Raw genomic sequence first — 23,839 nt, forward strand, 5'->3', positions numbered from 1 at the left:
ACAAAATGAAACAAAACTAGACACTAATAGTAACTGTTCTGTTATTTGTTGTGCTCTCCAGTATCAATTGCCACTTTCCCCCTGGACTTGTTCATATGGGGTCTTTGACCCGGATCTCTGTAAAGCTGCTTTGTGGTGACTTTCTGTTGTGGAAACCGCTATATAAATACAAATTGATTCAATTATTGATTGTTAATGTGGCGGCACGGTGGTGCAGCAGGTAGTGTGGCAGTCATACAGCTCCGGGTGACTGTCTGTGAGGAGTTGGTGTGTTCTCCCTGTGTCTGCGTGGGTTTCCTCCGGGTGCTCCGGTTTCCTCCCACAGTCCAAAAACACACGTTGGTAGGTGGATTGGCGACTCAAAAGTGTCCGTAGGTGTGAGTGTGTGAGTGAATGTGTGTGTGTGTGTTGCCCTGTGAAGGACTGGCGCCCCCTCCAGGGTGTATTCCCGCCTTGCGCCCAATGATTCCAGGTAGGTTACTTTTTTGGCACTTTATTTTTTGTACTGCTGTGAAAATATTTCAATCTATGTGCACTGTGAGCTACTGTAAACCCTATTCTAAGGCCAATAAAGCTTGATTCTGTTACAACCTTTCATATGTCATAGACTCAGACCTATTAGTTTCCTCAGACCAAGAATAATCCTAAATCTAAACTCAAAGGCATTTCTAGCCTCACAGTTTGGTTAAAAATTAGTCCATTTCTGGGAATCCAATCTTATATATTTAGTAAGTCTTAATAGTTAAGTTTCAGAGAATTATAATAAATGTTTAATATCACATGAACATGTTAATTATTGTAATTATGACCAAGTACCTCATAATTAGCATCTCATATTAATAAGGACCGGATCTCATTATTATGAGAAAACCTAATATTTGGATCTTTATTACGTGATTAAACCTATGAATTACTAGCACACTAGTTAGGGCTCTAGGGCGTGAATTGGGACGCTGTGTGTGAGATTAGTGTATAATCTGCGATAGCTGTGAGGGAGTGAGGAAGGAGGGAGGGAGGAGTGGATGCCATATGGTTCAGAAATCTCTCTCTCACACAGGACATATGTCCGAGAACAGAGCCGGGGACGGAGAAATGGTCATTTCACTGCGGCTGGAGTGGACTCTGGAGCTAGAAAAACAGTAAACAATTTGAGAGAGTATCTCAAAAAACAGTGGGAAATCGGATTAACATTAAAAACAAGAACAACAAAAACCCACCAAAACAAAACAAAACTAGGGGCTCCGCAGCGAAGCCTAATCATCTCGTCGTTTTTGCTCCGTAGTTACTGTCCAAAGAAATCTGGAGGAAGACAAAACACTGTCTACAACTCCCTGAGATCTGTGAGGGAGCAGAAACCTGTCTTTTTTCTTTTTTTATCTATTAACTGTTATCACATTTTTTGGAGTCTTTTTTACCTGACGTTGAAAACCAACGGTTTAAGGCACCGTCCCTGAAGGCAAAGCTAGTTTTCGTTTGCTAGCTAATTAGGTGCGGAGGTTAAGATGCTCCGTTACTCGCTTTCTGGATTTTGCCGCTTTATCGACTAAAATTCTTGACTGAACATTAACTTTTTAATTTTGGACAGAAATCAATTTCCACTCATTTCAGACGAAAACGGACGGACTGGCTACTTTCCACCAACGGACTTTACACTAACAAAACGGAAAAACATAGTCACATTTGATTTCTTGAACATATTTCTCTCTTTTTTTTACTGAAAGAACTTAACATTTGGTCACAGCCAAGATGACGACCAAAGAACCGAAAGAAAAACTGTCAACTACTGAACGTATCGTTAAAAGTAAGTTTGTATTTGGAGTAAATTTTCAACCGTCATTTATGAGTTTATAAAATTATTTAAAAGTGCTTCTTCATTGGTACTTTATCAATGACAGTGATTTTATGGTAGAGCAAGGACACCTCATTACCTCAGGAGAATCTCAAGAGCTTGGTATATTTATTTATTTATTTATTTATTTAAAACATTTCACCAGTATGTGTGGTTCTTTAGAGAACAAGTAGAAATATTGAATGCAGAACCCAGAATGGGTTTGGTGGGGATTTTTTTATGGATTTTTTCAAGGAACGTTAACAGTTACGAATATTAATTTACAAAACTGCTATAATAGAGAGCTTCTGTTTATGGTTCTTTTGAAGACATTTTGTTCTAGGGTTCTAGTTAGAATTCTTAGTACTATTAACACCTGTTGTTGATAGTGCATAAACATGACAACACAAAAACCATTTGAATACATCAGTGGTTGATTATTTGGTCTTGTCTATGACAGAAAACCACATATATTTGGTACTTTAAAGAACCTTTAAAAGTCTCCTATATTCAGTATAAGAGTCTGTTAAAAGCCATAGAACACTTGTGTAGAACTCTCTCAACTCTCTCATGTATTAGAATACATATCATGCAGATCCACTTGTATTTGGTTGTTTAAAGAATATATTAAAATGGTTCTGAGTTCCATCATGGATACGTGTTCATTTGTGTACTTTATAAAACACATTCTCTGCTTTAAATGCAGCTCCCAGAACCATTTTTAAAACCCAAAGGACCACCTTTGCTTAGAAATGATGTGATAAAGATATTGGTTTTTAACAAATGACAAGACCCTACCTTTGGCAATTTTTAAAATATATTCTTTTAATGACAAAAAGTTTTTAATCTGTAATTTAGATGACTATTGTGATGGTGATTTGTCACCTAAAGCTGATGTATCTTTTTCCCCACTGTCATTAGTGAACCACCTTATTTCTTCTCAATTTTTACAAATGTCCAAATGTTTGCATGCACCTCTTTTATTTGCTGAGGAATTCACTTTTAGGCGCACCCATTGAAGATATTGGTGTAGCTATATGCACAATTTGTGTAAGCTCCAATAGACAAAAGCCATTCTAATAGAATAAAATGCTCTGCTTCAGTTTCAAATGAGCTTACGGTCACCATGCTTAATGCCAGACCCTGGCTAGAGGGGGGTAACACCCCACCCCATCCTTTGCCACTTGTACGAGTTGTAGTGCCAGAACAAATCGTACAACATCATTACCATAATAGATAAAAAGTTAGGGTACAGGTGCATTGCTGTTCTTAAATGAACAAACAGTCCAGTTGTGTTACCTAAAGGTATACTTAATTAAGAGGTGAACATTTGTAATCTTTCAGTATAAGAACTGTGTAAAATAAAAGAACATAAGCCCTGGGGATGTAATGGGTAATATGACACTTAAAAATCTACAAATACTATAAAGTATGGTACAATTATGTTCCCTAACTAAAGGCACTGACAATGTACCTTGGAGGATACCACCACAGCAACACATTTTCTGACGGTGTACTTCACTGTTGTTTATGTGGTGGATACCTTTATCTTAGATGAGGAATTCTTGAAAAATTTTGAGCATATCATAAAGGTATTGCTAGTAAAGTGTCCTGTATTTTGGCTTGAGGAACACTATTTGTGAAAACTTCCGCTCTGTCACAGTCACGGCGTGTCACACTTGGAGAAGTTGACAGTTGCCTAATGTGTTTGGTTGGGGCTTCAGTGTGAGTGATTCTTGACTCAGAATCAGCAGAGAGAGGATATATTTTCTGCTTCTGCTGCATCTCTGCAGAGTCAAAAGGAATTGTGCTACTGGTAATTGAACAAGAAAAAAAAACCCTCAAGTTTGCCTCTATTTTACCTTGACCTCACCTGCCCTGCATCAGCCATGTTGATATTTTTTATGTCTGTTTTGCGTCAAAGGACAACTCTTTTCAAAAAATCTTTATAGCTCTGGGTGGTTTACGTGGAAATGGAGGAGTGGACAGTGGTTTAGTGTGAAATGCACCTTTCTAGAGAATCCTAAACGTAAAAATCTGAAATTAGTGCTTTAAAAACAGGTGACCGAGGTGTTGTTTGACTCATGGTTATCGCCTAGATCCTAATAAGTTTTTAGAAAACAAATCATTTCACGTCTGACGTGTTGACAACTTAAGTTGGTGTCTTGCAGAGTTTATTATCAATTACATGGAATACAACTGATATATTGACCAAGAATATTATTAAGCTTAACCCTGTTATCTGAAAGTAATCAAGCTTTTTACCTCCATAAAATGGCTTACATCTTCAGGGAATAGCATTTAAATATCATATCACACAGAGATTTCCATAAGGGTTGTACAGATGCAGGGGAAGGGACTGGTTTCCGCATTCTGCCAGTAGTGGTCCCACGAGATGGTTAGCAGCTCTCTGATTCACCAGGACACTCAGACCTCATTAATGCTGGAAGCCCGCGATGCAGAACCGCTCGGATCCAGCCTCTGTCCCAGGAGACGCGTTCTCTGGGCTCCTCTGACTTTCTGGACCGTTTCACTCTCTGGTTTTGCAAGTGTGCATGCTTTGGGAATGAGGACCAAATAATTAAATGTGTCAGGGAGACAGGGAGAGGTGAGGGAAAGATGAGTTTGGAGGCAAATCATGTTCCGTTCTGGTTCCTAAGTTGGAAGAGCTTTTTGGAACAGTGGGTACTGCTCAGGGAAGAGACCTATTCAGACTTGTTTTAGAAAAAGTGAGACAAATTTACTGCTGGTACTGCCCCTGCCAGAAATTCCCAGCTCTGCTGAGTTCAGTTTCTGCTCAGATGTAGCATTCCTGACTGATGTTGAGACAGTCATGAAAGCTCCTGTGATTATTTGAATGTACTGTGAATGTATAAACATTTTTGGACACCCCTAATAATTAGTGAAAGCAGCAACTTTTAAGGTGCACCCACTCATGCTTGCTGTCATGTTTTCCATAGGACTGATATTTGGGGAGTAGAATGTGTAAGATGTAAGATTAAATAGAATTGTGTAAGGTCACCAGTGTTTATAATGGGGTTTATGTTGATGTAAGCTTTTTGCTCCTGCTCACTGAATATTACCTTTGGTTTCCAGCTCACCTGGCCTTTTAGGTGGAAGCATTCATTAAAGCCCCTGGGAACCCATTTTGAAATGTGTTTTTTTTGTGCAATGCTAAACTTGGGTGAGAATGTGAGAAGTTTAGCAAAGTTTAAATAAAAAAAAATCACAAAACAGAAATATGATAAATCTCTCCTTAAAAATGACCAGTAATGCTTTTCCGCTCAGTCTAGACGGGACAGGCCTAAAAGTGGGTAATGCTTATGTCACTATTACCCTGACCAATCACAAGGCTACCATAGCCACACCTCCTCTCTGGGTCGAAGAGACTGGTTAGCTAAAGCTTAGGAGCTATTAGTAAACAAGCTAGCTACCCAGCTATTCACCAAGCTATGGGGTATGGGAGTGAAAGACATAAACAGAGCAAACAGAACACAAAACAATACAGAATGAACCTGAATGATTTAAGTCTGAGTACTACAAAGATAGCACCAACACTCAGTCGGTGTGTTTAACGGCGTATCAGTGTAGATATCAGCCACACTGGACTGGCATTTACAGCAAAGTAGACCTTAACTCTAACCCTAGTGAGGATAAAAGCCACACTCGGAACAGCGGAGAAAGTGGCCACAATGAACCGGCGTGTACAGCAAAGTAACAGCCAGGATAAAAGCCACGCTCGGTCAGCAGTCCAGCAGAGTAACAGTGGTAGAAAGCACCAATTTGGAAACACTCTAGAAGGTATCCAGTTCATACAATTATATTAACATATTTATAATAATATAAATAATCACATGAAACCACGCCAAAGGTACAAAAAAGAAAAAGATGTCAGTAGGTTCATACATGAACGGCTGTATAATGCCAATTCTACCAGTCTGTGCCATTTATCTGTAACGTTATCTTGTGTAAAATGACAACCGCAGTTCAGAATAAAAACCCCGCAAATTCTCTCTTGAGGCTGTGTTGCCATGGTAGCGTAAACAGCATTCTATTCTGCAGTGATAGCAGTGAGTCATGTACTGTCATTAGTTTTGGACCACGCCCACATCGTTCTCAGAGAGCTCTGAGGAGCATATTGGTCATTTTTAAGAAGAGATTGATCATATTTCTGTTTTGTGTTTTTTATTTAAATTTTGCTGAATGTTTCACATAACACCCAAGTTTGGAATTACACAAAATAATCACAAAATGTCAAAATGGGTTCCCAGGGGCTTTAAATATTTAAGACATTTGGGTTTATGAAATTCTTTTCTGAATGATCTGCTTGATCAGAGTGATTTCAGACTGCTGAAGTGTTAAACCTCTAAATGTCACATCATTCTATAATTTGAATGTGAATATACAGATACCTGGGATATTATTTCTCAACAGTTTTGAGGTTGAGCTTTGGTCAAATTCCAGTTTTTTAAACAGATTCGTCAAATCATCAAAGTGGTCAGGCTAATTCAGTTAACGACCTTTACTTACATTAAATAATGTAGCATCCAAGTCAAAGAATTTTGAAATCTATTCAATGGTAAAAAAGCAATTGTGTGTGTTGCTCACTAACTTCGGCCCTACTTCTGTTAGGTCTATTCCAACCCAGGTTCACGTGTTACTAATAATAGATTTTCAAAAAAACAGGCCTCCTGAGAAGGATGAAGTGACCCAACTAGTAGTAAATGTACTCATAATAGACCACACTTAAATTTGCCTTTCAAATGACCCGGCTTTGACTGGAAATGGTCAACAGGATAAAAATTTTAAAGCATGCAAAGCAAAACCAGTGCTGTTAATGTGTAACCAAAAAGTTTTGAACTGAGCTTGTTTTTCAGAGTCCTGCTCTGTTGTCTTTTTCAATCAAGGCTTTCCTGATCTGTATGTTCTCCTGTTGTGGGTTAGTCTGACAGTATGTTGTCAGTCTAACTTGAGCTTTTGGCTGTTTTTCAACCATATGGCAGAACCACGGTGAACCGGAAATGTTGACGGAGGCGGCAACAGTTGCCTGGCATTACTCCACTTGCCTTGGCCTGGTCCTCCGTCTCTTCTTGTGAAACTCAGGGTCAGGAACTTGTTCACAGTGGTGCGAGGTCCTTAAATAAACAGTCTCTGGACCTGGAATCCCTGGCTAATAGAGGCTTTGCCTAATCTCTTCTTAGAGCTCATACACAGCTTACCGTCCCTTTTCCTAGCCTGCCTCAGGGACCCAGGAGTGCTTACTGTTTATTTTTGCGGTCACAGTTGTCAGAGCATAGTTGCTTGTCCTTATGGTAGGGTAATGAAGTTGTGTATAATAGGTGACCATTGCTTATCTCCTGTTGGGGACAGGCTTCCACTTCCCTCTCGGATTGACATGCCTGTCTGTGTATGTGCAGTTTCCTTGACTTCCATAAATAAAATGAAAGTAGAACTTAACACAGTGGCTTCATGAGGATCATCCCCCTGCACCAGTGCCCTCAGGATGGTACTTGGATAACTTACTAAGCTGTTGGTGTGTGAGGAAGCAAGTAGACATTCATAGTTCCTTTTCTAGGATTACAGTGGTTGTGGCTGTGACTCAGAAGTATGTTAATATTGGAACCTTGTTGTCATTTAGAATTTTTGACCATCATCTCTCTGTCCAAAATAGTGTGCCCACTATATGTATATGTGTGTATAAAATTAGTATGAGCTATGAGAACTTCACTCGGGTCAGGTTCTGATGTTGAATGATTAGCAATGGTTTACAACAGCCATTGTAACTCATTCCATGTTTTGAATGGAACTCCATCACTCTAAAGAATGCACTTCCACTGCTCCTCAGCCTAATAATGACAGCTTTTATATACCTCTAGCCTGCTCTTGGCATTGAGCATGGTGACGTTAGGTTCAGATGCAGCTGCTTCAAAGAGTTATATTTTGTTTCATGATTTTCTATGGAGATTATTCATAAGTCTGCACAGTTCAACATTTTTATCCTCACTGAGTGGACTGTGTTTTGGGCATAGTGTAACTGCTAATTCTCTGGGTGTAGACACGCTTCCATTGCGATGTATTTATACAATTCTGGTTTTATGGATGGAACTTGGCAGTTTGTTTCTCTCTGGGCTGTTGATATTTGCCATATCTGTTAAACAAAGAGACATATTAACCACACTGATTCAAGTTGACTTTTGCGTTTATGGGTTTGATCCTCTCCCAAACAGTCTCATGTCAGAATACCGAATCTAGTCATAAACTGTTGTGAAACTTGCATTGTTTCCATCGTTAGTCACAGAAAGAATGCTTCATAAGAACAGCTGTGCACAATTAAAGTTTGGGTTGATCCAGAACCAGGAATTATCTCATCATAAAACACTGAATCTGACTATTAATTAGCAGGTTCTCCTGTATTATGGATGTCTTCCCTTCTGATACCTTTTGTTTTGAGATTAGGCGTTCTGTATGCACTGAGGCTGACCTGAGGACATGCCCTTGGATCCAGCTTCTGAAACCAAATTTAGACTTTGGCTGGTCAGACTTTAAGGGTGAGATTCACATGGGAATGCTTTGGCAGTCACCAGTCTTTGGAATGCTGGGAATTTAAAGAATATCATTTTAAAAACACTTGGAAATTCCTATCTGATATTTTAGGTTGTTGCCCTTGATGATCTGTTCAGATTGTTTTAAAGTTAGTTCACACTCTAATTTAACCCACCTGCCTATGCTTTTCAGATGTTTCGGGAAACATGTGATCACTTAAATCTAGTGGTTGGAACTACTATATTGCCAAAAAATTCAAGATTTCTTCTGAAGTTTGTTCCGTCTTTGGTGCTGTAACAGCCTCTGCTATTCTGGGAAGGCTTTAGCTTACATTTTCAAACACTGCATTGTGTATTTTGAGGTGTTCATCCATGAAAACATGAGTGAGCTCAGGTCCTGATGTTGGATTATTTTTTGGATGTGGCTCCGTCACTTCAGAGAACACAGTTCCACTATTCCAGAGCTTAGTACTTGGAGAATTTATTGAAGACCTATTTCAGGAATGCGTGCCTTAAAGTTGGGAGTTCATGAATTACAAGGGAAGGCATTTTTAGATAGATTTCAATGGATTTAATTCCACATGGTGATATTGGATTTTGGAAAATGTAACTCATTCCATATGTTTTGAATGGAAATCCATCACTCTAAAGAATGCACTTCCACTGCTCCTCAGCCTAACAAAGACAGATTTTATATACCTCTAGCCTGCTCTTGGCATTGAGCATGGTGACGTTAGGTTCAGATGCAGCTGCTTCAACGAGTTCTATTTTGTTTCATGATTTTCTATTTTGTGTATGTATATGCCGTTAAAGCCAGGATCTTCAAACTGGTCATGGCTGATTCTAGGCATTTATTAATACATTTCAATGCATTAATTCCTCATGGTGATAAAATGTATCCACTTGTTTGCACACGTAAAAATGATGGTTCTAAAAGTGTTCTTTAGGAAAGTAAATGGTTCTTTATAGAACCCTGAACATGTGAAGAATATTTGCATGATTATAGGGTTATTTGTAGAGATGCATGAATACCGTAATTGCAAATGAGGCACCAGTACCAACATCCGATACCTTGTGCCTAGTGTGCTTTGCTGTGCTAATGAGCAGACAACTCAAAATATCAGCAATTTAGAATTATTTCACAATCAGTGAAGGCAACCCAAGCAAAACAGACTACAGGGAGAACCCGAGAGCAGTGAGTATGCTGCAATGTTTTGAGTATCCTCGAACAAGGTGGGTTTTTCTTCAAAAATACACATACTCGTACTCATACTCGGTTGGGAAGAAAATGGTATTTATGCATCCCTAGTTCTTTGCATCATGAAAGTGTTCTTCTGATTCATGGAGATTGTGCTATACATGGGTCTATGTAGCACCTTTAAGAAAAGGGTTCTATACAGCACCAAAATGTTTTCTTTATTGTTCAGATGTCAAGCTTGTAACAATAAAAGAGCAGTTTTTGATGCCATATAGATCCCTTTTCTAAAAGGTGCTATATTGATCTATCTATAGCACATTCTTCTTCAAAATCGGAAGAACCAATGATTCAAAAAGCTCTTTTATCGTGCAAAATGTTCTTCAAGCATTCAGGGTTCTATATAAAAACCTGAAAACTCAACACTGAATATAAAATCATCACAGAATGATTCCACTTTACTGGCCCTGATAATTATTATGTTGTTTGGTGGGCTTCTGTTCAGTTTTGATGGACTTGTACTAAGTTTTATGCAGATGCATTTCCAAGCCATTACCAGCATTTTTAGATATGTAGCTCCTCACTGGAATAGGATCAGCTCACTTGCTTAATGGTTCTTTGACTATCCATGAAATATTGTGACACAGGGAAGAGAGACATTGGCAGAAAAGACCTGTGTATGTTATGGTTACCAAAGGTCAGGGGTTTGCTCAGGTCAAATTGATGTGGCTAAGTTCAGCGACAGAGATATGGATTAAACATATAAAGTCAGGGCAGTGTCCTGGTTTATACACAGTTTACAGCAGGTTCAGATCGTAGTGATAGATGATACACGTTGTAAATGATGTTGAGTTCTGGCCATCCTGCTGTGCTTGCCAATGCATCCCGCACAGACCACTTCCGCATAAAACACACAGATGGAGCATTTCCAGTTTTAATTTTGAAGGATGAAGAGTGTGTCCATGCACCTGAATTTGCACACAGGGAATACGCTGTGGCTGACTGGGTGGGGCTTGTTTCAGTTTGGCTACGCCTCTGCCCACTACTTTGACACGCAATGCTTGCAGTGCTGAAACATGCCTCCTTCATTGTCCTTGCTACACCCTCCACCCTGTAATAGGGGCACGCCCCCCACTTTAGGAATCACTGAGGTTTAATTATGTGCGTCATCTGACACTTGTATAAAAAAGCTTGCATGTGTTGTCTGCACTTGTTTGCAGATAAGCAGATGCAGAAAAATAAACCTGCCTCTACTTACATACTAAAATGAATACTCAGCTTAGCTGTTTGACTACTGTTAAATTCCTGGTAACGCAGGAATTTTCTGCATTTTAAGGAAAATGATTCCATCAACGGGTGGCATGGTGGCACAACAGGTAGTGTCATTGTCACACAGCTCCAGGGTTTGTGCCCTGTTCCGGGTGACTGTGAGGAGTGTGCTGTGTTCTCCCAGTGTCCACATGGGTTTCCTCCAGGTGCTCCAACATGTGTTTTTGGACTGTGGGAGGAAACCAGAGCAACCGGAGGAAACCCACGCGGACACGGGGAGAACACACCAACTCCTCACAGACAGTCACCTGGAGCAGGAATCAAACCCACAACCTCCAGGCCCCTGGAGCTGTGTGACTGCGACACTACCTGCTGCGCCACCCTCAATGAATACAGTGGTAAGTTAAATATTGCATATGTTCTAAAAACCATTGTCTCCTTCCAGCTGCTGTATGTTGTGTATTTATTAGGAGATTTAGAAGTGCACATTGTCCCCTCTGCTGTAATTAGTGTAAGTATGGATCTATGAAAATGCATAAGCTTATTTGATTGATCTTCAAACAAAATGCAGATGGGTTATAGTGTATTACACTGAAAGCACAGGTTTTGCCCCCACACAAACATACACACACAAAAACACACAGAGCTTATTGATTTCAAGATTCAGAACATTGATTCTGCTTGCTGTAGGTGGGTACAACTGAGGAGGCAGACAGCTCAGACTTGTTTGGTGCTCTGCGGCAATTGCCTCGACATTCCTATCACGCTCCAGACAGCTGACGGATCGAGGGGAGAGCTGTCAAACGCCCGGTCTTGTACATCTCCCGCTGTGATGACGAGACCCCCCACCTCCCTCGTGAACGTCAGCTTACTGCAGCACATCTTTCAGAACATGTTCAGGGCCCTCTGGGACTTGTACTCACAAGCTGCTGGCAATCAATATGTCCAGGGTGTTCAGTTATTGTATAGCATTAGATATTGCAACTAAATATAAAGGTAAGATATTGCACCTGAATCTTGACTGTATGCAGACTCCCTAGTATTTTTCTAATTTGATTGAAGCAGCGTTAGTAGGTGGTTTCAAATCTGCTTTCATTTGGATCGCTAAAAAAATCTGACTATGCGAAGTCAGATAAGATTTCATGTGTTTATTTCATCATTCAGGTATGGAGCTTCTTGCCATCTGTCCTGAGTACTCACGCATGTAGTAACTCTTTCAAACATGGCCACAATCCAACCTCACAAATCAGAGTGGGTCACTTTTAACTCTTGGGCACTTGCAATTAAAGGGACAGGTGCTGAAAAGGAGCATTCTGAACATCGCTATTTACATGGGGGAGAGCAGTGCTGTGATGTGTGTGTTTTGATGCTTTGAGGATGTAATGGATGCTTACACCCCAGATATTTTACAACCTGTCAGTGTAAATCATCCAAAAGTTTGCTTCTCTTGGATTCTCGAAAACATGCTTCAGTACTTTCTGACGTAATTTAACCCCAAGTTTACAATAAGGCACTAACCTACTAGCAATCACTACGTCTAAAAGTTTTGATATGCAGACACAAGGCTAATGTTGGTATAAAGTAATATAAGTTCATGTTAATCAATTATCACTATGCAAAATATACTAATTTACATTTAGTAGGATCAGATGAAGTTGCTTATATGCTTTCTGACCTTTGAACAAATATATGGACAGAAAATTATGGCCTCAAGGTGGCTGTTGATACAATTTCATGTGCAGTCATGTGCAGTGTACTTATGTCTGTTTTAAAAAGTAGGCACCAGATACCACAGATGTCAGATGTCAGCCATATAGTTGATAGTTAATTGCTTATAGCTTGCATTACATTGTGGCAGCAATATCATCAGAGCCTTAGTTCTGAAACCAAGAAGACACCAAACAAATGGGGTCATTTGGGTTCTCTGCAGGCCTTTGGAGCAACCAGAGGTGTGTAGGCATTTGACCGAGCACTTCTACAGTTTTAGGTCAGACCACTGACCTGTTGGCACTAATAGACCTGTACATAGGTAGCAGGGCAGAATTGTCCTCGTAGGGCAATCATTTGTATAAATACTGGGAGCAATTTATTAAACAAACTATTAGGAACATTTTAATGGTCAGCAGTAGCTTCTGATTTCACTGCTGAATAAATGACGTAACACACAGGCCAAGTTCTTTCAGTCATCTATCAGTATGAGAAAGAGCAGAGAATACAGCAATGATGTGCAACAAAAGATTGTGGAGCAGCACATATCAGGGAGACCGAAAATGATTGTTTTTTACATCTTACCCTGTCAGTATTTGAGGGGGACTTGTGTATATACATATATATGTATATAGAATTATGTTGTTTGTCTTTTCACAAATGGAAAAAAAGAAGAGCTTGTTGCTGTTTTCCTTGCATGCTTTAGCCAAGTCTTACTAAGTGTTTCAGTTTGTTTTCAGAACCAAAACATTTGGCTCCACCCCTTTTTGGAGGTGTGGTGCCAGCTCTGGGTTAGTTGGATTTGTCATGTTGTTTATAACAAATCTTGGTGGGAGTCTCGTAGGTTCATGAACATATTCTGAGCAACAGGCAATGGCACTAACACACACACACAAATGCATACACCAATCCACAAGGTCTTACAGAGGCAAATGGGGTAACAGTGGAAGTGTCAGGTTTAGCCCTGACATTTGACCCTGTTTTAAGTTATGCTGCTAATCAGGCTTGGTCCTGGCACAGTCTCATAATTTGTGCTTTTCCACTACATGGTACATACTTTACACTACTCTATCTGCCTCTACTTGCTTTTCGGGCTCCGATACCTGGTAGGTTTTTCATTGCAAAGGCTCCCCCTTGATATGTACCTAGTGACATCACAAAACATTGTCTCTAATGGAATCTGCTGGTCTTGGAAACCATGTGGCAGCGGTAACGTTGAGCATTGTTTACTCATCATGTGGTATTTGGTGGTATTTTTTTTTTTAACCCGAATATGGCTTAGCTGCAAAAATGAGTTTAGACAGACTGGCATAGATGTTTCATTCTTTGCTGCTCCACCCAGCTCTTTTTTTTTTTTTCTCTTCCTCTTTTCAGCACCAATCAAAGGAGCATTTTAAATTCTTCAAAAGACTGTCTCTAGTGGGAACCACAGGCTTTGGAAACCACAACAGCAGAAGCAAAGTTAAACATCTTTTGTGTTTTGTGTATTTGCCTGTTGTTGTTTTTTGAGACAACAAGCATAGATTTGTCATTCATGAGTTCAGACTAGTGATCGGCCGATATATCGGCCGGCTGATTAATCGGGCCGATTTTTGGCATTTTTTATATAATCGGCATCGGCCAATATATTCGCACAAGAGGCCGATATACACAATGCACAGAGGCAATGCTGTGAGCAGCTCCATCATTTTGGCTGTTAGAGCGCCCCTTGCGTCCATTTTGTCATCTTACAGGCAGACATGATTGAGCACAAGTACACGAGTACAAGCCTCCACTTTGTAGCTGCATGCCGTCTCATCTGAGAAAATGGTATGGATTATTTTCTCTTCTTCAGCTCTCACTATTTGTTACTGGCTGCTCTTTGTAACCTACACTCAATAATCTGCATCATAAATGACTGAGATGATAGTTGTAACCTAGAAACCCAGCGTTATTTAACCTCTTATTTCGCTCATTGGTCGGCGGCGCCTATAAAAATAAAATCACTTAGTGTTATATCCGTCAGTATATCTCAGGTACTACAAGTCCAAAGTCGACAGTCAATGTACCAAATTAAAGCTTAAAATCATTTTAATTGATTTAATCATTTTATATATAATCCCACTGATAAATAAGTATTATTGCTGTTATTGGAAACTGTTATGAAAATATATTAGTGACCGTACAGATTTTCAGATTTTTCATGGCGTCATATTTGAGTCAGTGTGTACATATCATACACCAATCGAACAGTCAGACTCTCAGGATCATGAGGATATACACTAAAATGTAGGTCTAAGGAATTAAAGCCAAAATAAACAAGATAATCCAAACTTCACGTTTCTTCCTCATCGATGACAAAACCGCTGCTTCTCGAAGCCTGAAGAGCCCACAAGCGGCTCACACACAAAGTTAACACAGCAGCGTTTACCTTAAATAGTCCCCTTCAAAATGAGACTAAATTTGAGTCTCTCCGTCAAACCGTTCGTGAGTAATCCTCATGTTTGTCAAGAGTACTGACCGAAAAAAAAAATCCCCAATAAATAGTACACAATATAAAAAAATAAACAAAATATGATCCCTGTGGACTTATGTCACACTGCCTTGGGCTCACAGCTTTGCAACGCCATGCCAATCAAGTCTGTAGACCAATCAGGGGCAGAGTTATGGCGATGCACATCCAAGGAGGCGGGACAAACACGCAGCAGAGCGCATAGGTTTTCAGCGCCTAACAGACCCAGACACCACAAGAGACTCAAACGGTTCTATTTGGCAGCCACAAGCTCCACAAACAATAATCAAGTCAATAAACATGTTTCAAAGTATAGATGTCTTTTACTAATAACATTTCCCCCACTGAGGACATTTAAATGCAGCAGGGGATGTGGGGGAGGTTGACTTGCTTTACAGCCAATCAGAGTGCAGCTCTCGCCTTTTAACACGTCAGTCATTTAAATGAACACTGTACTCTGTGAGAAACAAGTGTAAACATCAATAATAAACTCAGTACATCAGAATAAATCACACCATAACTAAGGGTTGCTACTGTTTGGTGAGGGACAGGAGACGAGTTTCTTATAGAAAGTAAAGAAAAACACTAAGATGTTGACATTAGGTCTAGACAAGATATATACACTGTATTTTTGCAGTAAAAATAATAATTTTCCTTATGGAGAGCTTGGGGTGTAAAGAGACACTTGGAGAGGCCATCTGTCCACTGTCTGCTCCAGCTTCAATAACTTCAAATCAGTAGGACGTATCAACTCCAAATTTAACCTGATGAAAGTAGACCCCTGGAGACACACTTTTAAAAAGAAAACAGTAATGGGACTCCTGAACTCTTCAGTTTATAGCCACTAACATTTTCTTTTCAAAAATAAGACAAGCGCATGCATTTTTTTGGTTTTCATAAGCTTTCAAGGGATTTCTGTAAAAATAAATCATGATAATGCCGGCCATCAAAAAACCCATATCAGTCGATCACTAGTTCAGACAGGTCAATAAATTATTTTCAATTCCTCATTGAGTCTTTCACTGGCCACCAATCCAAGGAGTGTTTTAAGCGTAATTTTAAGAGTTGCTTTTGTATTGAATAAATGCAAATATAGCTTTCAGAATTTACTGACACCTAGTTTGTGTGTATGTCTGCATTGCGTTGTGATTGACAAATCTCTCCGGCCAATCAGCACTCTGCAACTTTTAGTCTTTGGCTTGGCTTGCTTGGAACCACGAGTGAGGAGGGACTTAAGTACCAAGTTTCATGTACCAGGTACCACATTTGCCTAATGGAAACGCAAAAGAGAAGAGTAGAGCAGGTACCATGCAGTGGACAAGTGCCCATCGTTTCATCTTGTGGAGCCGATCTCAAGAAGAATTCGGATAAAAGAAGATGGATACAGTCTATTTCTTTTTGTCTCTAGAAGATCATTGTCAATTAAAACGAACATGCTGGAGCAGCTGTACAGGAGCCCAAAGTCATGCCAAATGTAAGCATGAGCTTTAGAGACATAAAGCCTTCCAGCTTTTGGCTGTAGAGCAGTTATACAGCAAGCCAATTATACATCAGTATGTAAGTATTCAGTGTGAATTCATAGAAAAGAAGAAGCTGTTGCTGTAGGAAAGGGGACAATCTCCAAATACATGTTATTAATTCTGGAAGAAAATGTGGGTGCTCTTATAGTGTATCCTAATCATATAAAGTTATGTTCATCCAAAGTCTGTTTATAGAAGTGTAATATACCTAGAATATCCAATGTAATGATTCTGTGTGCTCCTGGGTGTCTTCCTGACCTTATCAGAGTAGTAAAGTGCTTGCTGGAACATACTGTTATGTCTTAGATGATTTGATTTTTACGCAGCAAGTCATTAATTAAATCGTGTTGCAAGCCTAGGATCAAAACCTTCTGTCAGAAACACTCTCATGATCACACGGCTTAGCCCTGGCTTTGCTTGTATGTCTCTATTGATTGGATGTCTTTTTAAGCCCTGAAGTTCAACCTCCTAGATGTACTGGCTGAACAGCCATTTTATAACTGAACTTGAGCCACCGCCTATACCCCACTCCCCAACCCCCCTCCTTTCTCTCTCTATGGCAACCTTTTAGACTTTCACTAAGGGATTTTGACAAGCAAGATTACCTGCCAGTTCAGTTAAGGTGAGGGATTAGGTGTGGAGTGTCTCCAGAAGTCTCCAGTGGCCTGTTCTGTGTAGCAACAATATAAATAGATAGCAAGCTCATGATAAAATAGGCGAGGTTATAAAATATCAGCGACATGCTTCTCCTGGGAGAAACGCAAACCCACCAAGCAAAGGTTCTCTGAAATGTTTACACCTTTTTCCCCCTCTCTTTTGTGTCTGAGATTATTTTTTTTTTTTTTTAAAGTGAGCTAAATATAAAGAAATCTGAGGAAACGAAGCACTGTTCTGTTTTATTGTTTGGAAAGATTGATCCACATGCCCTTTTCAGAGCCCTCAAACACATTTCTGTGTTTAAGTGGTTGCCTTCATTTTGGGAGCTTACAAATCCTGTGTGATGCCCCAGCCATCCATAATCAGGTATCCAAAAGGTCATTCTCTCTCTCTTTCTCCCTCTCGTGCTCTTTTCTACACCCACATGTCTAGTTCTCACTCAACATCTGCTTATGGGTCAGCTTGGGAATTTTTAGTTGTCACCCATGTTGGATAAACAGTATGGCCAGATGTTTGAAGACACAAGATATGAAATGGTATGAAAAATTAATATCATGATTATAGTGGCCAAAATTATGGTTGTCAGTTTTATTGTTGTGATTAAAAAAATCAAAGGTTGTAAAGCTGTGAAAGTAATGAGGAATGATTATTTATAACACTCAATTTCAGTGTTTTTGTGGAAATATTTAGTCTCCTCAGTACACTCAGCAGCGGCTTCACATGAATCTAAAGTGAAATGTATATTTCTGCTTCAAACCTATGCCTTAGGCAATGTGTCAACGATAACCCTATACGTTTCATCGACACAGACCGCATCGACTGTCAGTAGTTGGACAGATATTATTTATGTTCAATCGAAGAAGTACGGAACAGGGTGGTTTCCTTGAAAGAATATCTTGTTTTAACGGCACTTAATTCTGCGATATCTAGTGTTGCACACCACCTGGAACAGGCCTGAACTGTTCCTTTTGAGGCTGCTCCATGACTTTGAGCTGATGGAGCCAGTTAGGCTTTCTCACACTGATTTAACATATTGCCTCATTTACATTGACCGACACTCTCTTTTCGTTTGGTTAAAAGCAGAAATGCTCACAAACTGGCAAAGTTGCATTTGGTTTTGTGGCTAGGTTTGCTGCCATTGTGTCCACTTTATAAAATGAAAACTGGCGTTCAGACATGAGTTCAGATGCCAACAGTTGGGAAAAATTACATTCTTAATCTTTATTTTTTAAACAAATTTATTTAACATTTATTTAACATTTAAAATTCAAAATACTCACAACTAGGGATATCATGATACCAGACATTTATAAGACCAATACCACTAAAATTCCACAATTCTTGATACCAATTTCTACACCACAGCAAAAAATAAACCATTGAAACGAATGCATGTCAACATAAATGCTTTTATTTAAAATGTATTGTTTCCCAGTAACAACCAGAGGTGCAATTTAGTTTTTTTTTTTTTTAACTGTTGTTCTTGTTCTTTCTAACCCAGTAATCTACCCCTTTAAATGTCAGACGTGTTGGAAGGTGGGAGCTTCAACCTGATTGGCTGTAGAGCGGGGCAACCTCCCTTACACCCCTCCTGTATTTAAATTTAAATTCTAAGCTTTAAAACATATTTATTGTCTTAATTATTGTTTGTTGAGCTTGTGGCTGCCAAATAAAAACCATTTAAGTCGTCTTTCGTTCTTCATGGGTCCGTTAAGTGCTGAAACATAATGCGCTCTGCTGAAGCATTGTGTCTGTGTGGTCTGTGTGTGTCCCTCCTTGGAATGCAGAGAGCCTATGTTACACTGGGTCATATTATGATTTATTTTATATTTTTGGCCAGTACTCTTAATACAAACATGAGGATTACTAATAAATGGTTTGACGGAAAGACTCAAATTTGATCTAGTTTTAAAGAGAACAGCCTAAGGTAAGCACTGGTTATATGGAGCTATATTAAAAGTTTTGTTCATTTGACAAAAAGATCTGAAACTTTAAAAAATACAACAGTGCATTCAAAATTAAAAAAGAGTAGAAAAAGAGTTTCAATTTAAATAGAATTTTGATTCAATTATTTTATTTTTTGGATTACATAATTTATATTCAATGTTCACGTTCCTATATATTTTGATATTTGAAATCTTATATTTTTTCAGTTGCAGATTTCATGTTTTCAGATTCAAATCTTTTTTTTTTAGTCTCATAGCTTTTTTTTCAGTTTCGGATTCTGAACCTTTTCTCGTGTGGGAGGCGGGACTTCAGTGGAGTGGGGCATGGTCTGATGACAGACAGCATGGCAGAGGAGTTTCCTCTGTGTTGACAATGAGCACTATCAGCGAACACTCACGTTATATGCAATATTCAATGTAACAAAATGACAAAGTCCTTTATAGTGAGCTCTTTTAGACAACATTTGCTACCTATCGCAGTAAAAGAGCTATAAACTCTGTCAGAGGGCGTAGTTCCACAGCCACACTTTAGTTTCCCAGCACTTTGCTGGCGATGGCGTCCACTCATGTTATATGCACTATTTAGTATTCAGAGTTGTGCACCCTTGCCATACCTAATGCCCTGATTTTGCCAGAAGGGTTTAAAGCCCCTCAGCACTGATCTGTGGAGCTATGCTCTCTAGAGCGCTGAACCTTTCACCTTATAAAGAGCAGATCTGGAACTACTTGCTTTACATCAGTAGCTGAACTCATTAATAGTTCTTGTGGCTGAATGCAATACCTTCAGAGATCTTCCAACATCTAGTGTCAGACAAATTGGTAACTTTTGCTTAAGTTTGTTGCCTGATATATTATAGGCCATCACTTATGTTTTTATTCATTCTCCAGGTGGAAGTTGGGTTTGGGTTGAGTTTTGAACCATATGTTCATGTGTTTCCCACAGCTGTACCCTTGCCCCCTCATCAGCGGCTGACCATGAAAGACCTGTTTGTTGATGGCAAGCCCAACACAGAGCTGCTAAAGAGCCACCTGGTGAAGGAGGGACGAGTGGAGGAGGACGCGGCCCTTCGCATCATCAATGAAGGAGCCAACATCCTGCGGCAGGAGAAGTGCATGTTAGAAGTGGAGGCGCCCATCACAGGTGAGCCCATCCGTGCATTTAGCCCATCCGTGGTAGCAATCACCCACTAGTGAGCACAAGCAGTATGCTGCAAAGAACATTACTCCCTGGGGAGCAGTTTGGAGGTTAGATGTCTTGCTCAAGGGCACTTCTGCCATGGATTACATTTTTTTTTCTGCCTGTACTGGGTATTGAAGCTGCGACCCTTCTGACTCAGGTTTGCCTCTTTAACATTTAAGGCCAAGGCAAGTTGCATTCATTGGGCAATTCAGCAGACTCGTAGGACAACACTAACTGCCAGTTCTGTTATGTCATCTAACAGATGGTAATGCTAAGTAAGGCTAACTATGCAGACCTTATAAAACATGCATGAGCAAGTAATAATCCAGTCATAAATCACTGAGTAATTGCTAGATGTTTTATGATGTATATGAGACATAAGGGATCTTAAACTAAGGTGAGAGGTAATTGCTCTGATAATGAAGCTTCATTTCCTAGTTACAGGGCAGAAGCTCCTTTTAGAACACCAACTAATTCCCAAACTGTCTGTAGCTACATAGACCTTCCCATAGACTGAGGAGTTCTAATTGTTCTCAGGTCATAGTTTATTGACCGTATTTCTGCTTTCAGGCATACGTCACCATGCTCAATGCCAAGCATAAGCTGGCTGCATAAGAGGGCTGCATGAGTTGAAATGGGGTTTCTCTTTTCAGATCTAATCATCCAAAATCAGTACATGACCTCACAAATGTTTAGGTTAGGTGGCCATGTATAAAGACGGTGGCAAAAAGAATGAACTCTCTCTTAATACCCTTAATTAATGTGTGAAAAATATTTATTAATTTTGAAAGCATCAATATATATACCCATAATATATATGTATACACCACACACCATATATTGTGTGTGTGGTGTATACATATATATTATTTTATACAAAAGATAGTTCCGGTCGTGCACTCTGATTGGTTAAGAAGTGTTTTAAAATGTGCTTTAATTCGCGATAACAGAACGTTTTTTTTCACAAACACTGTATAAGTCTGCTGAGCGCCATTGCTAACAACTGTCTACGCTGCAGCTGTCCTTATCACATTTTCACTGCTAAGTTAGCTTCAGTTCATGTTTCCCACAAATAAACTGTCTTCAGTTTACTTTGAGACTAATAATACAGATAAAAATCATGTACCAATCATATTCAGTCACTATTATTAACACATTTAGTAACAGTTTAACTTGAAATAAATGGAGACTGATGGCAGTGGCTGGCACTAAAGACCGTTTAATTCAACACCAAGACAAAATAAAACAATTAAATGACTTGAGACGAAGGCAGGTTAAGAACACAAAAACAAGAAAAATTAAGACAGAAAACAGATGCCAGTGGAGAGAAAGCCCATTGAAGATTCAGTTGCTGTAACCATCCTTAGCGTTTGTGAGGAACTCTCAAATCATTCCCCATTCCCTACATAGAACATTACATGTAAGTCATGACTGAGGGTTTAGAACTAAGCACAACATGTTTAAAATTAAGTCATACAACCATGGTTCAATATGGAAATATGTAGCTAGCTATATTAAAAGTAAAATGCATTATGGCTGGTTTATCTGGACTAGTTTTTTCAGCAGATTATGGGTCTGGGTAGTTTATTCGGCAGTGATACTGTAGTGGTGAGCTGAGGCTGATCCAGTCTGGGTTGCGAGTGCAGTGCAGTAGAGTTGCTATTGTGACTTAACAAGCTACTTGTTGAGGAACTATAATCTGGTGGAAAGATTTACTAATTTCATAAACATTTTTGATACCACTTTCACATCTCCATTTATATGTTTCATGATTTATTACCCGAACTGTTGTATAAAAGCAATAGAACAGTTGAGGTTATGTGTTATCATGAAGAAACAGCACAGCTGAGATGAACTACAGCACTCGCCTTTGGCTCCTTCTTGCGCCGCAGCACAGCCGTGCTGTTATTTCTTGATACACTCCCTCTCGCGTTCTATTGCTTATTTTTTTTTCTTAGGTTTTCCTTACATTTCCTGAAAAAGTTGATATGTAGATCACAGGTTCTTTGCCATGTGAGCTTGTACCACCCACATAAGTGTGGTGGTCCTGCTGTAATCCGAGAAACTAGCTCCAACACTAATGATGCACTGGCCCCTTTTTTGAAGAAATGTAAATTGGCTGTTACCTGGCAACAAGGATGCGGCCAAGTGAGTGGGCTAGAGTCCATGTGAGGCGCGTGGTGGGCTTCAAGAAACAAATTTATTAGTTCTAATGTATGAAATGTTACACTGACTGTTTGGCAGATTCCAGTGTTTCAAGAAGAAGCCAGTGTGTGAAGGCTTTATGCTTAGATGTGGTTTGATGTAGAACTGAAATCCAGACCACACAATTAAAATGGGAAAATAAGGGGTAATATGCGACACATAAAGAAGCTTTAGATGTCCTTGTGTTTCATATATTTCAAAGCTGAACAAGAAAAACACAAAATGTACTATGTTTTAAATACTGAAAACAGTGTCAAAACATATGCATGACAATATTTTGACATACATACAAGATAATTGGAACTGTCTTCAAAAATGTTGGCTAAAGTGTGGCAGTGGTCCAATAAATTGCAATCATATAAGTTTGTACATATAGGGAGGCTTTGTAGTTGAAAGCCAACCAAGTACCAAGTGAGTAGAGTTGAGTAGGGTAGGTACCATGCAGTGGAAAAACACCATAAGTGCAGATTCTTTTAACCTGCATGGGCTAGAATCTCACTGAGTGAAACTTTCTCAGAGACCGGTCCTGCCATTTCTTAAATGGTTGCACCACTTGGGAGCTCAAGTATAACCTTGTACTTGAAGTCTCTTTTTAAGCCTTGTACGACTGTTAAAATATCTACTAGCTATCTAGCCTGGAGCCAATTCATATCATGGTGTGGTTGGATCTTCGCTTTTGACACTGGCCGTCCAGCCTGGCCCTCTTCAGCAAAACTCAGGCTTGGGTGCCAGCCTCTTCCTGCCACTGAGCGAGGGTTCAGACTTAATGCATGCTCGCCTTGGCTACCTTTGTTGCTAAGTGACGGCTGCCTTGTCACTGCAGGACTGATGTAAGGGTGTGCGGAGGTGGAAGTCTCCTTCGAGCTTGAGGCTGAGCCTGATGCTTTTTTATAGGCACTTGTCTTTAATTCCTGCCTATATTATGTGCTCTTTTACCGCTACTTTGAGATTTCCTCTCTTTACCTGTTAATTCAAGTTGCAAATGACATTCTTCTCTGCTTGCAGAAATGGCGTATTATTGTAATCAAATATCCCATTGTTGTCTTCGTTTGTTTCTCTTGCATGTATTGTATCATTGGAAATGATTCTTATTTCTCAAAATATGCATCGAAAAGAAGCTCAGTGTGTTTATAATTTATTTATTTAACTTTTTTTTGTGCAAGTGTGAAGGATATGAGGTAGTTGATAGGAAAGGGCAGCGAATACATCACAGCATTTTTTTTTTCCTCGACCACATTTTTCAAAGCACATGTGGCATTACACAGCAATGTTAAAAATAGTCTTAGTACGTAAGCTCTC

General features: G+C 39.5%; 1 protein-coding gene across 2 annotated transcripts in view; it reads left to right on the forward strand.

Moving 5' to 3' along the window:
• The first annotated feature begins 987 nt into the window (after positions 1-987).
• The window catches only part of LOC136677651 (protein phosphatase 3 catalytic subunit alpha-like), a 58,703-nt gene continuing 35,851 nt past the window's right edge, over positions 988-23,839 (forward strand). For both annotated transcript variants that reach the window (XM_066655239.1, XM_066655240.1), the window contains exons 1-2: positions 988-1,801; positions 20,099-20,296. In XM_066655239.1, coding sequence (XP_066511336.1) covers positions 1,747-1,801; positions 20,099-20,296 — 253 coding nt within the window. In that variant the 5' untranslated portion in view covers positions 988-1,746. The remainder of the gene's footprint in view (positions 1,802-20,098; positions 20,297-23,839) is intronic.

The sequence above is a fragment of the Hoplias malabaricus genome, chromosome Y (assembly GCF_029633855.1).
Source record: "Hoplias malabaricus isolate fHopMal1 chromosome Y, fHopMal1.hap1, whole genome shotgun sequence".
NCBI classification, from domain to species: domain Eukaryota; kingdom Metazoa; phylum Chordata; class Actinopteri; order Characiformes; family Erythrinidae; genus Hoplias; species Hoplias malabaricus.